General features: G+C 44.4%; 1 protein-coding gene and 1 non-coding gene across 2 annotated transcripts; both read left to right on the top strand.

Annotated features, from left to right (window-relative positions):
• The first annotated feature begins 11,667 nt into the window (after positions 1 to 11,667).
• TRNAD-GUC lies at positions 11,668 to 11,739 on the top strand. Its single transcript has one exon. It is a non-coding gene; the product is annotated as a tRNA-Asp (tRNA).
• Positions 11,740 to 11,906: 167 nt separating this feature from the next.
• LOC124667442 (sphingosine kinase 1-like) lies at positions 11,907 to 15,244 on the top strand. Its single transcript, XM_047204723.1, has 9 exons — positions 11,907 to 12,231; positions 13,169 to 13,291; positions 13,408 to 13,508; positions 13,785 to 13,857; positions 13,951 to 14,115; positions 14,204 to 14,274; positions 14,363 to 14,641; positions 14,744 to 14,866; positions 14,966 to 15,244. The coding sequence occupies exons 1-9, from the start codon at positions 11,907 to 11,909 to the stop codon at positions 15,140 to 15,142; spliced, it is 1,437 nt and encodes a 478-aa protein (XP_047060679.1). The 3' UTR covers positions 15,143 to 15,244.
• The last annotated feature ends 945 nt before the right edge of the window (positions 15,245 to 16,189 follow it).

A 16,189-nucleotide genomic window follows, 5' to 3' on the forward strand; every position in this document is an offset into this window, starting at 1 on the left:
CCGCAATGTTATCGACACCAAATGGGTCTTCAAGAACAAGCAAGATGAACATGGCATTGTCATCGTCATCCGCAACAAAGCAAGATTGGTGGCACAAGGCTATTCTCAAGTTGAAGGCGTGGACTTTGGCGAAACCTTTGCACCCGTTGCAAGGCTCGAGTCCATCCGTATCCTTTTGGCCTTTGCCGCTCACCATGGTTTCAAGCTACAACAAATGGATGTCAAGAGTGCTTTTCTTAATGGTCCTTTACATGAGGAGGTATATGTGAAGCAACCCCCGGGGTTCGAGGACCCCCATTTCCCGGACCATGTCTTCAAGCTCAAAAAGGCCCTATATGGTCTCAAACAAGCTCATAGAGATTGGTATGAGCATTTAAAGGAGTTGCTTGAAGACCGTGGTTTCGAAGTGGGGAAAATCGATCCCACTCTTTTTACTAAGAAAGTCAATGGGGAGCTCTTCATATGCCAACTTTATGTAGATGACATCATATTTGGTTCAACTAACACAAAGTTTAATGATGAGTTTGCAAAGTTGATGACTAATAGGTTCGAGATGTCAATGATGGGGGAACTCAAGTACTTCCTCGGGTTCGAGATCAAGCAAATGCAACAAGGCACCTTCATCAATCAAGCGAAGTATCTTCAAGACATGCTCAAGCGCTTCGATATGAAGGGAGCCAACGGGATAGGAACTCCTATGCACCTAAAGTGTCAACTCACCCTCGACGAGATCGGCAAGGCGGTGGACCCCAAGCTCTACCGTTCGATGATAGGTTCGCTTCTTTACCTTTGTGCTTCTCGTCCAGACGTCATGTTAAGCGTTGGTATGTGTGCACGGTTTCAAGCGAATCCGAAGGAAAGCCATATCATGGCGGTGAAGAGGATCTTCCGATATTTAGTTGATACCCCAAACTTTGGTCTATGGTATCCAAGGGACACAGACTTCTCGTTGGTTGGCTTCACCGATTCGGATTGGGCAGGAGACAAGGTTGATAGAAAGTCTACATCCGACGCTTGTCACTTCCTTGGGAGATCTTTGGTGTGTTGGTCCTCTAAGAAGCAAAATTGTGTCTCCGTCTCCACCGCGGAAGCCGAGTATGTTGCCGTGGAGAGTAGTTGTGCACAAATCTTATGGATGAGGCAAAACTTGCGGGACTATGGACTTGAGTATAGCAAGGTCCCTCTATTGTGTGATAATGAGAGCGCCATCAAGATCGCCTACAATCCGGTACTCCATGGCAAGACGAAGCACATTGAGATAAGGAATCACTTCATCCGGGGTCACATTGCTCGAGGAGATATTGTCCTATCCTTCATTGGCACCAAGGAGCAATTGGCGGACATCTTCACAAAGCCCTTGGATGAGAAGCGTTTCATTGAGTTGAGGCATGAGCTAAATATCATTGATCCCTCGAACTTCGCTTGACCGTCGTGCGCACATACCAATCTTTAGCTATATGTCTAGATGAAAATCACACATGAACATAGGGGGAGTGCGGTTTAAACTTATTGAGCTATCCCTCCCCCCATAATGCATAAAGAAAACCAAAACATATGCTATTTGTCAAATAAGTGACTAATGAGCTTCATGTTGAGTTGTAGCCATGAGTCCTAGATACATCTATGCGACCTCACACTACTATGCTCTTACACGGTGGCTTCGGCCACCAACCTCCTCCTTGAGGAGTTTTTGGTTCTTCTTGTTTCTATTTGACTTTCTTTTGTTTTTATTCTTTTGTCTTTGGTTCTTTTCTCCATGTTACTTGTGGAAGTCACACCCAAGCTTTGTTTTTCCTTGTTGGTTTTTGTGAGCTTGGTTGTGTATTTTCTTACCTTCCTTGTTAGTATGATTCTTCTCCTTGTTGGTGTTCTGATACGTCTCCAACGTATCTATAATTTCTGATGTTCCATGCTTGTTTTATGACAATACCTACATGTTTTGTTCACACTTTATATCATTTTGATGCGTTTTCCGGAACTAACCTATTGACGAGATGCCGAAGTGCCAGTTCCTGTTTCCTGCTGTTTTTGGTTTCAGAAATCCTAGTAAGGAAATATTCTCGGAATTGGACGAAATCAACGCCCAAGATCTTATTTTTCCCGGGAGCTTCCAGAACATCAAAGAAGAGTCGGAGACGAGCCAGGGGGGCCACACCACCAGGCGGTGCGGCCTAGGGCCTGGGCGCGCCCCCCTATGGTCTGGTGGCCCCAGGTCCCCTCCGAGGCTGCCCCTTCGCCTATATAAAGCCCCTGCATCGAAAACCCTAAAAAGAAGAAGCCACAGTATGAGAAAAGTTCCAGAGCCGCTGCCATCGCGAAGCCAAGATCTGGGGGACAGGAGTCTCTGTTCCGGCACGCCGCCAGGACGGGGAAGTGCCCCCGGAAGGCTTCTCCATCGACACCACCGCCATCTTCATCGCCATCGCTGTCTCCCATGATGAGGAGGGAGTAGTTCTCCCCCGAGGCTGAGGGCTCTACCGTAGCTATGTGGTTAATCTCTCTCTCTGTACTCCAATACAATGATCTCATGAGCTGCTTTACATAATTGAGATCCATATGATGAGCTTTGTATCGCTACTAGTCTATGTGCTACTCATGTGATGTTATTAAAGTAGTCTATTCCTCCTGCATGGTGTAATGGTGACAGTGTGTGCATCGTGTGGTTCTTGTCGTAGATTATGATCATAATCTCTTGTAGGTTATGGAGTTGATTATCGCTATGATAGTATTGATGTGATCTATTCCCCCTTTCATAGTGTAATGGTGACAGTGTGTATGCTATGTTAGTACTCGGTTTTTTTTGCAAAGATCTATTATGCTCTAAGGTTACTTAAATATGAATGCTGAATGTTGTGGTGCTTGTTAACTCCGGCTTGAGGGAGCTCTTGTAGCCCTACACAACGAATGGTGTTTGTCATCCAACAAAAGAGTGTATGTAGCACAAATGAGAGAAGTTATTATTTATTATGCGATCAATGTTGAGAGTGTCCACTAGTGAAAGTATGATCCCTAGGCCTTGTTTCCAAACATCGAAACACCGTTTATTTACTGTTCTGTTGCATGTTTACTCGCTGCCATATTTTATTCAGATTACTATTACCACTCATATACATCCATACTACTTGTATTTCACTATCTCTTCGCCGAACTAGTGCACCTATACATCTGACAAGTGTATTAGGTGTCTTGGGGACACAAGAGACTTCTTGTATCGTGATTGCAGGGTTGCTTGAGAGGGATATCTTTGACCTCTTCCTCCCTGAGTTCGATAAACCTTGGGTGATCCACTTAAGGGAAAACTTGCTGCTGTTCTACAAACCTCTCGCTCTTGGAGGCCCAACACCTGTCTACAGGAAAAGAAGCGTGAGTAGACATCAAGCTATTTTCTGGCGCCGTTGCCGGGGAGGAAAGGTAAAAGGCACTCATACTCCGGTCCCAGGTAACTAAGTTATTTTCTATTGCCGTTGTAAGTGCTCGAAGCTATTTCCTTTAGATCCTGCAATTGCATCTTTTGGTTTCTTGTTTACACTAGTTAGGCATAATGGAAAGTAACAATGAGCTTCTTATTCTATTTCCTGAGTTAAGATATGGATTGTTTGCTGTGAAAATTAAAAAACCTATGAAATCTTATTTGCATGCTAGTAGCAATGATATTAGTATGAACGCTTTGAACACCATTGTTGCTAATGATATGGAAAATTCTAAGCTTGGGGAAGCTGGTTTTGATGAGCATGATATTTTTAGTCCCCCAAGCATTGAGGAGAAAATTTTCTTTGATGATACTTTGCCTCCTATTTATGATGATTATAATGATAGTGGTATTTTGGTGCCGCCTACTATGGAGAGTAAATTTTATTATGACTATACTATGCCTCCTACACTTGATGATAATAATAATAATAGCTACTTTGTTGAATTTGCTCCCACTACAACTAATAAAATTGATTATGCTTATGTGGAGAGTAATAATTTTATGCATGTGGCTCATGACAAGAATGTTTTATGTGATAGTTATATTGTTGAATTTGTTCATGATGCTACTGAAAGTTATTATGAGAGAGGGAAACATGGTCATATGCATCTTAATAATATTAAGTTTCCCCTCTTTATGTTGAGAATCTTGAAATTGCACTTGTGTTGCTTTTCTACGCTTGCCACTTTGTTCTTCATGAATCTATTTGTTTACAAGATTCCTTTTCATAGGAAGTGGGTTAGGCTTAAATGTGTTTTGAATTTGCTTCTTGATGTTCTCTTTTGCTTCAACTCTTCTTTCTTGCGAGAGTATCATTAAAATTACTGAGCCCATCTTAATGGCTATAAAGAAAGAACTTCTTGGGAGATAACCCATGTTTTTATTTTACTACAGCAATTTTTGTTTTGTTGAGTCTTGGAAGTTGTTTACTACTGTAGAAACCTCTCCTTATCATGTTTTTGTGCCAATTAAAGTCTCTATGGTAAAGTTGATGCTAGATTGGGATTACTGCGCAGAAACAGATTTGCTGTCTGTCACGAATTCGCGCAGAAGTCTCTGTAGGTAACTCAGAAAAATCTGCAAATTTACGTGTGTGATCCTCAGATATGTACGCAACTTTCATTAGTTTTGAGTTTTTCCATTTGAGCAAGTTAAGTGCCCCTGCAAAATTCGTCTTTACGGACTGTTCTGTTTTTGACAGATTCTGCCTTTTATTTCGTATTGCCGCTTTTGCTTTGTTGAATGGGTTTCTTTGTTCCATTAACTTTCAGAAGTTTTGTGCAATGTCCAGAAGTGTTAAGAATGATTGTGTCACCTCTGAACATGTGAATTTTTTATGCACTAATCCTCTAATGAGTTTGCTTGAAGTTTGGTGTGGCAGAAGTTTTCAAGGGTCAAGAGAGGAAGATGATATATGATCAAGAAGAGTGAAAAGCCTAAGCTTGGGGATGCCCCGGTGGTTCATCCCTGCATATTTTAAGAAGACTCAAGCATCTAAGCTTGGGGATTCCCAAGGCATCCCCTTCTTCATCAACTTATCAGGTTTCTTCTAGTGAAACTATATTTTTATTCCGTCACATCTTATGTACTTTACTTGGAACGTCTGTGTGCTTTTATTTTCGTTTTGTTCTCTGAATAAGTTCATCCTTGTGTGGGAGAGAGACACGCTCCGCTTTTTCATATGAACACTAGTGTTCTTAGCTTCACTTTTAATGTTCATGGCGAAGGTTGGAAACTGCTTCGTTCATTGTTATATGGTTGGAAACAGAAAATGCTTCATGTGGTAAATGGTATAATGTCTTGAATAATTTGATACTTGGCAATTGTTTTGAGCTCTCATAAATCATGTTTAAGCTCTTGCATCATGTAGTTTAAATCTAGTAGTGAAGAACTACTGTAGAGCTTGTTGAAATTTGGTTTGCATGATTGGTCTCTCTAAGGTCTAGATATTTTCTGGTAAGAGTGTTTGAGCAACAAGGAAGACAGTGTAGAGTCTTATAATGCTTGCAATATGTTCTTATGTAAGTTTTGCTGTACCGGTTTATACTTGTGTTTGCTTCAAACAACCTTGCTAGCCAAAGCCTTGTACTCGAGAGGAAATGCTTCTCGTGCATCCAAACACCTTGAGCCAAAACCCATGCCATTTGTGTCCACCATATCTACCTACTATGTGGTATTTTTCTGCCATTCCAAGTAAATACTTCATGTGCTACCTTTAAACAATTCAAAAGCTATTATCTCTTATTTGTGTCAATGTTTTATAGCTCATGAGGAAGTATGTGGTGTTTTATCTTTCAATCTTGTCATTTACTTTTGGCAAACTTTCACAATGGACTAGTGGCTCATCCGCTTATCCAATAATTTTGCAAAAAGAGCTGGCAATGGGGTTCCCAGCCCCAATTAATTAACTTGCATTAATAATTCTCTTCACATGTTTTGCTCTGATCTATCAGTAAGCAACTTAAATTTGCAAATAGACACTCCTCCATGGTATGTGAATGTTGGAAGGCACCCGAGGATTCGGTTAGCCATGGCTTGTGTAAGCAAAGGTTGGGGGAGTGTCATCTAATAAATAAAACTAAAGTACATGTGTAAACAAAAGAGAAGAGGGATGATCTACCTTGCTGGTAGAGATAACGTCCTTCATGGGAGCCGCTCTTGAAAGTCTGGTTGATAAGGTAGTTAGAGTACCCATTACCATTCGTTGACAACAACAAACACCTCTCAAAATTTTACTTTTATGCTCTCTATATGATTTCAAAACTTGAAAAGCTCTAGCACATGATTTAATCCCTGCTTCCCTCTGCGAAGGGCCTATCTTTTACGTTATGTTGAGTCAGTTTACCTACTTCCTTCCATCTTAGAAGCAAACACTTGTGTCAACTGTGCATTGATTCTTACATACTTGCTTATTTGCATTCATCATATTACTCTGTGTTGACAATTACCCATGAGATATGCATGTTGAAAGTTGAAAGCAACTGCTGAAACTTATATCTTCCTTTGTGTTGCTTCGATGCCTTTACTTTGAATTTATTGCTTTATGAGTTAACTCTTATGCAAGACTTTTTGATGCTTGTCTTGAAAGTACTATTCATGAAAAGTTTTGCTATATGTCATCTATTTGTCAAACTATAGATCATTTCTTTGAATCACTCCATTCATGTCATATGCTTTACAATAATGTTGATCAAGATTATGATGGTAGCATGTCACTTCAGAAATTATTTGTTGTTATCGTTTACCTACTCGAGGGCGAGTAGGAACTAAGCTTGGGGATGCTGATACGTCTCCAACGTATCTATAATTTCTGATGTTCCATGCTTGTTTTATGACAATACCTACATGTTTTGTTCACACTTTATATCGTTTTGATGCGTTTTCCGGAACTAACCTATTGACGAGATGCCGAAGTGCCGGTTCTTGTTTTCTCGCTGTTTTTGGTTTCGGAAATCCTAGTAAGGAAATATTCTCGGAATTGGACGAAATCAACGCCCAAGATCTTATTTTTCCCGGGAGCTTCCAGAACATCAAAGAAGAGTCGGAGACGAGCCAGGGGGGCCACACCACCAGGCGGCGCGGCCTAGGGCCTGGGCGCGCCCCCTATGGTCTGGTGGCCCCAGGTCCCCTCCAAGGCTGCCCCTTCGCCTATATAAAGCCCCTGCATCGAAAACCCTAAAAAGAAGAAGCCACAGTACGAGAAAAGTTCCAGAGCCGCCGCCATCGCGAAGCCAAGATCTGGGGGACAGGAGTCTCTGTTCCGGCACGCCGCCGGGACGGGGAAGTGCCCCCGGAAGGCTTCTCCATCGACACCACCGCCATCTTCATCGCCATCGCTGTCTCCCATGATGAGGAGGGAGTAGTTCTCCCCCGAGGCTGAGGGCTCTACCGTAGCTATGTGGTTAATCTCTCTCTCTGTACTCCAATACAATGATCTCATGAGCTGCTTTACATGATTGAGATCCATATGATGAGCTTTGTATCGCTACTAGTCTATGTGCTACTCATGTGATGTTATTAAAGTAGTCTATTCCTCCTGCATGGTGTAATGGTGACAGTGTGTGCATCGTGTGGTTCTTATCGTAGATTATGATCATAATCTCTTGTAGGTTATGGAGTTGATTATCGCTATGATAGTATTGATGTGATCTATTCCCCCTTTCATAGTGTAATGGTGACAGTGTGTATGCTATGTTAGTACTCGGTTTATTTTGCAAAGATCTATTATGCTCTAAGGTTACTTAAATATGAATGCTGAATGTTGTGGCGCTTGTTAACTCCGGCTTGAGGGAGCTCTTGTAGCCCTACACAACGAATGATGTTTGTCATCCAACAAAAAGTGTATGTAGCACAAATGAGAGAAGTTATTATTTATTATGCGATCAATGTTGAGAGTGTCCACTAGTGAAAGTATGATCCCTAGGCCTTGTTTCCAAACATCGAAACACCGTTTATTTACTGTTCTGTTGCATGTTTACTCGCTGCCATATTTTATTCAGATTAATATTACCACCCATATACATCCATACTACTTGTATTTCGCTATCTCTTCGCCGAACTAGTGCACCTATACATCTGACAAGTGTATTAGGTGTGTTGGGGACACAAGAGACTTCTTGTATCGTGATTGCAGGGTTGCTTGAGAGGGATATCTTTGACCTCTTGCTCCCTGAGTTCGATAAACCTTGGGTGATCCACTTAAGGGAAAACTTGCTGCTGTTCTACAAACCTCTGCTCTTGGAGGCCCAACACTGTCTACAGGAAAAGAAGAGTGAGTAGACATCATGTTCCGATGCCAAAGGGGGAGAAGTTATCTAACTAGGACGGGTTTTTGCATGGGGACGTGTTGGCTGCGTCTATTCTATGGAGGCTCCTTATGTGAGTTTGGGTATACTCAAGGCTAAGGTATGACAACTTCACCCAAAGCTCTTTGCATGATCTTGTGTTGCCTCCATAGTATGCATATGCTATATGAACATGTCAAGTATCCTAGTTGCATATGTGCATGGTTTGTAAAATCTAGGGGGATTTATGCCTCTAGGATGTGTGTATATGTATTCAAATGCATATTCTAGTTATGCACACGTCTAGGGGGAGTTCCGTCTAGATTTTGCAAATCTAAGAACCTCATCATAATATCTTATGCTATTGCCAATTCTGTGTTGTCATCCAACACCAAGAAGGGGGAGACTGAAAGAGCAAAGTCTGTACTCCATGTTTTGTGTGTTTGATAACAACACTTGAATGAATCTCACCGTGTACAAAGATTGTCTTTGATAGATTTGCAAGTGCACGGTAACCTCGCTGGACACGTCATGATCGGAGGACTGAAGCGTAGCTTATAGATTTTCTGGTTTTGTGTGTGTATCGCGAGGTGACATGGTTGAAGAGAAAAAGAGGAGAAATCAGTTTCTGCTAAAGCGGTACTACCGGTACCAGTAGCGGTCGTACCGCTACCCTCACTGGTACCGCTCCGCAGTACCGCTCTGGAGGTTTTACACTGAAAAGTCCCACAGAACAAGTTACGGTACCTCTACGGTACCTTGTGCGGTAGTACCGCCTCGGTACCGCTTAAGTACCGTTAACAAAAGTTACGGCACTACCGCCGTGATACCTCTTAGGTACCGCTTGGGATCCAGTACTCCCAGAGGCCATTGCGGTACCTCAAGCGGTACCGCATGCGGTAGTACCGCTGGGTGTCCACCTGGATAAGTTCTGTGGGGGTTTCGAATTCAGAGCGGTACTACCGCTTCCAAAGCGGTAGTACCGCTTAGGCGGAAACTGCACATAACGGTTGGATTTCGGGGGGCCCTATATAAAGGGCCCTTCTTCCCCAGCTCGTTTTTATCCCTTCTCTCTCTCTCTCCTCCATTGTTGCTGAGCTTAATCCTTGAGGATCTCCCCAACCATCCAACCAATCTTGCCCAAATTTTGAGGAGTGGTGGAGGAGGCCCCGATCTATAGTTCTACCAAGAGAGATTTCACCAATTCGTGCTAGTCCTTAGTGGATCTTGGTCGTAGGGTTCCTATGGTGGGATCTTGGATGAAATGCTCCTATGGAGGCTAGCTTGGAGTTGTGCTAGCCCCATAGGGTGTTGGAAGCCTCCTAGTGTTGTGGAGCTCGCCCAACCTTGTGAAGGAATCACCGCCTCGACCGGTGCCTTAGTGGAGAAGGGGGGGCCCCTTTGTGGAGCTCTCTTGAGGAAGAAGGTGAGGCCTTCCTTCGTGGTGTGGCCGCCTAGCCTCTTGTGTGAGGCTAGCACCCCCTCAACGCAGAAGTACTCCCTTTTGTGGGAGGAACTGCGGGAAACAAATCCTCGCCTCGTCTGCGCGCCCTCCGGTTGTCCCACTCCTCATCTTTATTATTGTTGCTTGGTTCCTTTGCTTGTTGCACTACCCTAGGATCATACTAGGATCATCTCTAGCATCAAAGCTATCACCTTTACTTCCGTTGCACTAAAAATTGAAAAAGGCTAAAAGTTGCGTAGCGCCCATTCACCGCCCTCTTGTTCGCTACGGTCCATTCAACAAGATCGGGTAGTATTCGGTCGTGCGCACCCATGCTTTTATTCCGACCGTTTGGTTACGGAGGGAGCGACACGAAGCTCTGTTCTGTATTGACATCAAGAGACTTTTGGTCCATGGTGAAGTCAGAAGCAGAGAATTTCATGAAGGCAGGATTGAAGGATTAGCTAAATAAGGTTAAAGTCTCCGCGGTGTTGAGGAACTTGCTTGGTGTTCCGGGATTCGCAGTAGTGGTATGAAAGTGGGGGCGACAACACATGTGAAGTTCAGAGTCCTACCTTTTAGGGTGAAAATCCAAGGTCTGGCCTTAACTGGTTGTGCCTGGCAATGACCTTGTTGGAGGCATTGTTTTGAGAGTGGGGACTATCTTCAGGGTGAAAACCTAAGATCTTTGATCGGGCGACGACGGTGCTGGTGCACTGTTTCTTTCTTGGAGGCGTCGCTTTTGGAGAGTCTGTATTTCAGGTGTTGTCTAGGGGGTGGATGTATTACTGTTGCTAGGCTTAGAATACTATAGAGGAATTTTTCTGTCATAGTTTTTTTTATTTTTTTAGCTGTGTGCATCCGTACTGCCATTAGGGTGTTGCGTTGTTGCAGAAGTTGAATATAATTGATATCTTTTAATATTAATATATTCTCTTTATCGAAAAAGGCTCATATATGTTGATACACCGATTGACCGATGTGTAAGCTACGAGCTAGTAAATACTCTTACTCCCTCCGTCCTAGTTTGTAAGTCATAATTTTTGAATATCTTAGCCCAAGGTACTAGCTGATTGGGTCTCATTTTCTCTCCCTTATTGGTGCATGCAGCCCTTTCTCTCCCTCATTAGTGCATGCATTCTCTTTCTCTCCCTCATTGGTGCATGCAACCTCTTTCTCTCCCTCATTAAATAAAATTATGCCTTAGAGGTGAGTAGGGTTGTAAATGGTACGGATAATTTCCGCTCCGAATCCGCATCCGTATCCGTTTTTGAGGATATGGTATGCATTTTTAGAAATCCGCCGGATATGGATGCGGATGCGGATAGTGCTCAAGCGGATATCCGACGGATACGGTAGAGGATATGATATTGATACTATCCGACGGATACGGATTATCTTCCATTTTTGCGGATTATCCGAGGTCCTCCATGAGGATAATCCGAGAAAATTAGCCCAACCCTAAATATTTAGACAATATAGTTAGTTCATCGGCTAAAATATGTATGCTATTAGCACGCAATTTGCTTTGTTGTACAAACATGTGTGTACATTTAGCTATAGCCTATAATTACAAACATATTATACATAAAAAAGCATACTTCTATTTTTATGTGTATATTTGCTTAATAATCCGCTTCCGATCCGAATTCGGTCCGAATCCGCTCCATATCCGTAGTCCGATATAATCCGCATCCGACCATTATCCGCTCCGATCCGAATCCGTCATAAAAATATGGTAAAGGATATGATAATAGAAATATCCGATCCGATCCGATCCGATCCATTTACATCTCTAGAGGTGAGGGTTATGGAACAAATAATTTTTAGAAATATGCCTTAGACTATAGAACGGAGGGAGTACTAGCATTACCACCAACCGGGCAGTCTTTGTTGTTTGCACTGGATCGCTAGTCCGTTGTAGGCTTGTAGCTCCAAATAAACTGCACGATTTGTCGCTCAACAAAGTCGTTGTAGTATAGTGGTAAGTATTCCCGCCTGTCACGCGGGTGACCCGGGTTCGATCCCCGGCAACGGCGCTTCCTTTTACGTCCGGCGAGTATTCGGTCTCTGTGGAGGGCACGCGGAAACTACTGTGATCCCATGTCGGCGCCTCCTCCTTTTTTTCAAGTGTTCTAGACTCCTTTTTAAGTGCCAAAACCTTCAGCTCTCTCATCCCACACGTTCTTTTCTCTTCCCGGCCCCCATGGAAGACCACCATAGCGCCGCCGCGAAGGTCTGCGTGAACGGCGCGCCGGCCGAGGCGACACTCTCCACTGGTGGCATCGGCGGCGCCGAACTCCGGTGGCGCTACAGCGCTGGCCCCGCGGCGGAGAGGAGCCTCTCGCTGGAGGCCGACGTGCTCGGCGTCGAGGCGAACGGGAAGGAGGTCGTCGTCAGGGCCTTCGTGGCGGCCGGCAAGGCGGCAGGGAAGAGGCGCAGGAGGAGGGACTACGTGTTCGAGATGGCCGACGGCGAAGGCGCGGCCGCGGCGTGGGGCGACAGCCTGCGATGCTGCTTGGACTCGTTCGGTACGTAGGCATGTGCCTCTTTGGTGCCTCCGCCGTGCTGATTGATCAGCACGCGATCAGGTCCAGATAGTTAGGGGTGGAAATTGGTAGTGGATAGTCCATATTATCCGACATTCGTATTCGAAAAATTGGGGGCAATCCAGGAAAACCCTCCAAGTTGGTGCACACTTTTATCATAGCCCCCCTTGTGTCACTGACATGTGGGTCCGGACCCCACATGTCAGCGACACAAAGGGGGGTTATGATAGAAGGCGCCCCAACTGGGGGGGTTATCATCAATTTTCCCGAAAAATTGAAAATGGAAGTGGTAATGTCCGAATCCGGACGTCTGTGAAAATGGATATGGTAAATATCTAGATCCGTTTTACAAAAAATAAATACAAATGTGGTATTGAATTTTGAAGAAAATGTGGATATGGAAATGGATTTATCCGTATCCGAATAAGATTATGGTAGCCAATTTTAGTAATTCGACCCCAATATGCCAATTGCCTAACTAAAAAAGCTAACAAATCGGTCAAATGTTATTTTATGCGTGCATAATGCCATTATATTTATCTCTGTATCATTATATAGTTGGCCATTATAAGACATAAATCTATTGTTTTCTTATATTCGTATCCGCTCCGAATTGAGAAAACATCCGATCCGTATACGTATTCGAGTAACATCCGCTCCGAATTCGTATCCGACAACATCCGCATCCGCATCCGTATTCGTTTTGAAAATATGGAAACGGATATGGGAAGGGCACTATCCGATCCGCATCCGATCCGTTTTCACCCCTACCGATAGTCTCCGACGGAGATTGCTGGTTCAACCTAGATGGGAACGCATTGTTCCTCTGTTTCTCAGCCTGTTTTTACCTACTTTTTTTTGTTCAACGAGAGATTGACGTAAAGACTTTATACATTTTTTTTTCCTGAACACCTGATAGGCCGGCCGAAGAGATTATTCGTCTTGGTCAACCCTTTCGGCGGCAAGAGATGCGCGAGCAAGATCTACGAGGCAGAGATCAAGCCCATGCTCGAAGCTGCCGGTGTCGACGTCACAATGCAAGGTTTCGGCGCGCAAACGTGCATTGTTTCTACTTAATTTAAGCGTTTTTTCCCCTACATTCTTGGCTCTTGCAGTTATTTTGAAACCGTCTGGTTCGTGCTTCTTGTTTTGTTTCAGAGACCCAGCACGGGGGGCATGCCCGGGAGTTGGCCACTTCTCTTGACCTTGCGAGATACGACGGGATCGTGTGCGTTAGTGGTGACGGCGTCCTCGTGGAGGTTGGTAACCAATACCCGACTGGCCGCTTGTGTGTTGCAACCAACCAACGTCTTTTGCATAGTTGGCATGATACGATTTGATCCTCTACATCCTTGTGATACTTGTTCGCATTGGCCATGCAATTGCAAGTTGACTTTACATGACGGATCTCGCAGAATCATCTTTTATCTGAAAAAAGCTAGCGATGCAAAAAAAACTTTAATAAATGTTTGTTGAGAGAGAAAGCCGTCCAGGTATTCTTGAGGTTCTAACTTAAGTCTCATACCTGGCAATAGGTAGTGAACGGAATTCTGCAGCGAACGGACTGGGAGGAAGCAATAAAAATGCCGATCGGGATAGTTCCAGCTGGTACGAATAATTCATCTTATTAGGAAAGATACCAGTACAAAAAAAACTTGCGAACACGTACTCAAACAAATTCTGGAATTGCAATCTATGCAGGTACAGGGAATGGCATGGCTAAATCACTCCTGCATGCTGCAAACCAGACATGCTCAATTTCAGACGCTTTATTCGCCATTATCAGAGGTCATAAGCAGGCCTTGGATGTCTGCACCTTAGTGCAAGGGCAGAAGAAAATTTTCAGTGTGCTGTCAATTACCTGGGGTACATACGAAACCATGCAATCAACAAAAGTCCAATTCCAAAGGAAATTATGTGCTTCCTAGATCTGACTATTTCAGATGAAATTCAGGTTTGGTGGCAGATATCGACATCGAGTCCGAGAAATACAGGTGGATGGGGAGTGCGCGCTTCGACTTTTACGTGTGTATTCTTATTATATCTTCAGTAACTTCAAATCTTTGGAAACTGCCGCCTTACATCGAAACAAATTTTTATTGATTTACTTCAGGCTCTGGTTCGTATAATGAATCTGCGCCAATACTACGGAACCATCCATTTCGTGCCTGCCCCGGGCTATGAGGCGTACGGGGAGCCTGCCAAGGAAGTCGAGAGTTCCATTGTGGTACGTCTGGAGCAGAATGAGGAACCTCAGGTGTGTTCTTATCAAGGTCCTTCAGCTGAGTTACAAGGTTCAGACTGGAGATCCATTGATGGCCCGTTTGTGGCCGTGTGCCTCAATAACGTGCCATGGGCTACTGAGAGTGTCATGGCAGCTCCTGAAGCCAAGGTAATTGAATCCAGCTCCATGTTGTTCTTCAAGAGCTTTCTGTTAGCTGTTGATTTGTTTTGCTTAACTAGTGTGAGATGCATGATGTGGCTGTCGATGCAGTTCTCAGATGGATATATGGACGCAGTCATAATCAGAGATTGTCCAAAGGCTGATCTTTTAGCTCTGATGCTAAAGATGAGCGATGGGAGCTATGTGAAGTCGAAATATGTTACATATCTCAAGGTTAATTACGGTTTCAACTTATATGGATTCAGATCTTGTGCTACCTTTTTCCCCGACTACTTCATCAATAGCAAATGCCATCTATTTTCAACTTTGCAGGTGAGATCTTTTCGGTTATCACCAGGACAGCTTGTCGAGAATCCCAAAAGGGGTGGCATCATAGACGTGGATGGCGAGGTGATTGCCAGAGGAGAAGGAGCGTATGGCAGAAACAAGAATCAAGATGTGATGGCGTATGGTCACCAGGGCTTGGCCACTGTATATTGTCCCAAATGATTTCCGATCTGTGTCGATTTCTTTATTTGTTTTCAAAAATGTAAAAGTACTCCACTGAATTACAAACAAGGGCAGCTCAAAGAAAATGTTTCAATCTCTGCATAACACCCCTCTGCGATCATAGAGCGTGCCACATCAGAGCAACTTCTGTTACTTCGTTTTTTTAGTAAAAGAGAGCCTTATATTAACTGTAGATCACCCGAGGTAGTGTGATGGGTTACAAGCTCCCTTCATGAAAGTTTTAAACATAAGGGCAAGCTCCCTCACGACGATGCCCGCCCCTCCCGACTGTTCACAGCTGGAGAAGGACCCATCAGTGTTGATCTTGACCCAGCCCAGAGGAGGAAGAGACCAGGAGCCGAAGAGTTGGAGGCATCATGGTGTCAGGAGCTTGATCATTCGGCTTGCCCTTCAGGTCCTGCATGGTAGATGATGGAGAATGGCTGTCGACCAGATATGGCTGAAGAAACACCACAGATTCATCGATCCTGACTTTTCCATCTTGATGGATGACATCATTGTGCAGGTGCCACGCGCGCCAGAGGAGCAGAAGCAGAAGGATTCTTGGGCGCAATCGATCGTCAGCCTGGGCGAGGAGGTTCTGAAGTCAGTCGGTACCAGTGTATCTGAACTTGGATTCACATGGAAGGACCCAAAATCTGCGCGGGTGTAAGCAACGACAACAAGGCGTCACGGCAGGTCCATCTGTGAGCACGACCGTTGTGTCCCACCGTCTCTAGGTACCACTTCCTGGGGTTGTCGGCCTTGTACCTTGTCTTCTGCAGCACGGACGGCATGTCACACTTCATCGCTTTGTGGCTGATCACCCCGCAGAGTATGCAGAAGCTGGGCAGCCGCTCGTAGACGATGGAGACGACCCCACCCCCTCATTGCTCGTCCATCAGCGTGATCCATCGCTGCCCCGCCTGGGCAAGGGACAGATGAACTCTGGCGCGGAAGATATCGTCGCAGATGTCGCCCGCATTGTTGAATAAACCAGACGCAGCTTAGGGCTTTAGGTTTACTGCTTTCTGAATTTTCCTGTTT

This window comes from Lolium rigidum, chromosome 6 (genome assembly GCF_022539505.1).
Source record: "Lolium rigidum isolate FL_2022 chromosome 6, APGP_CSIRO_Lrig_0.1, whole genome shotgun sequence".
In the NCBI taxonomy this organism is placed as follows: domain Eukaryota; kingdom Viridiplantae; phylum Streptophyta; class Magnoliopsida; order Poales; family Poaceae; genus Lolium; species Lolium rigidum.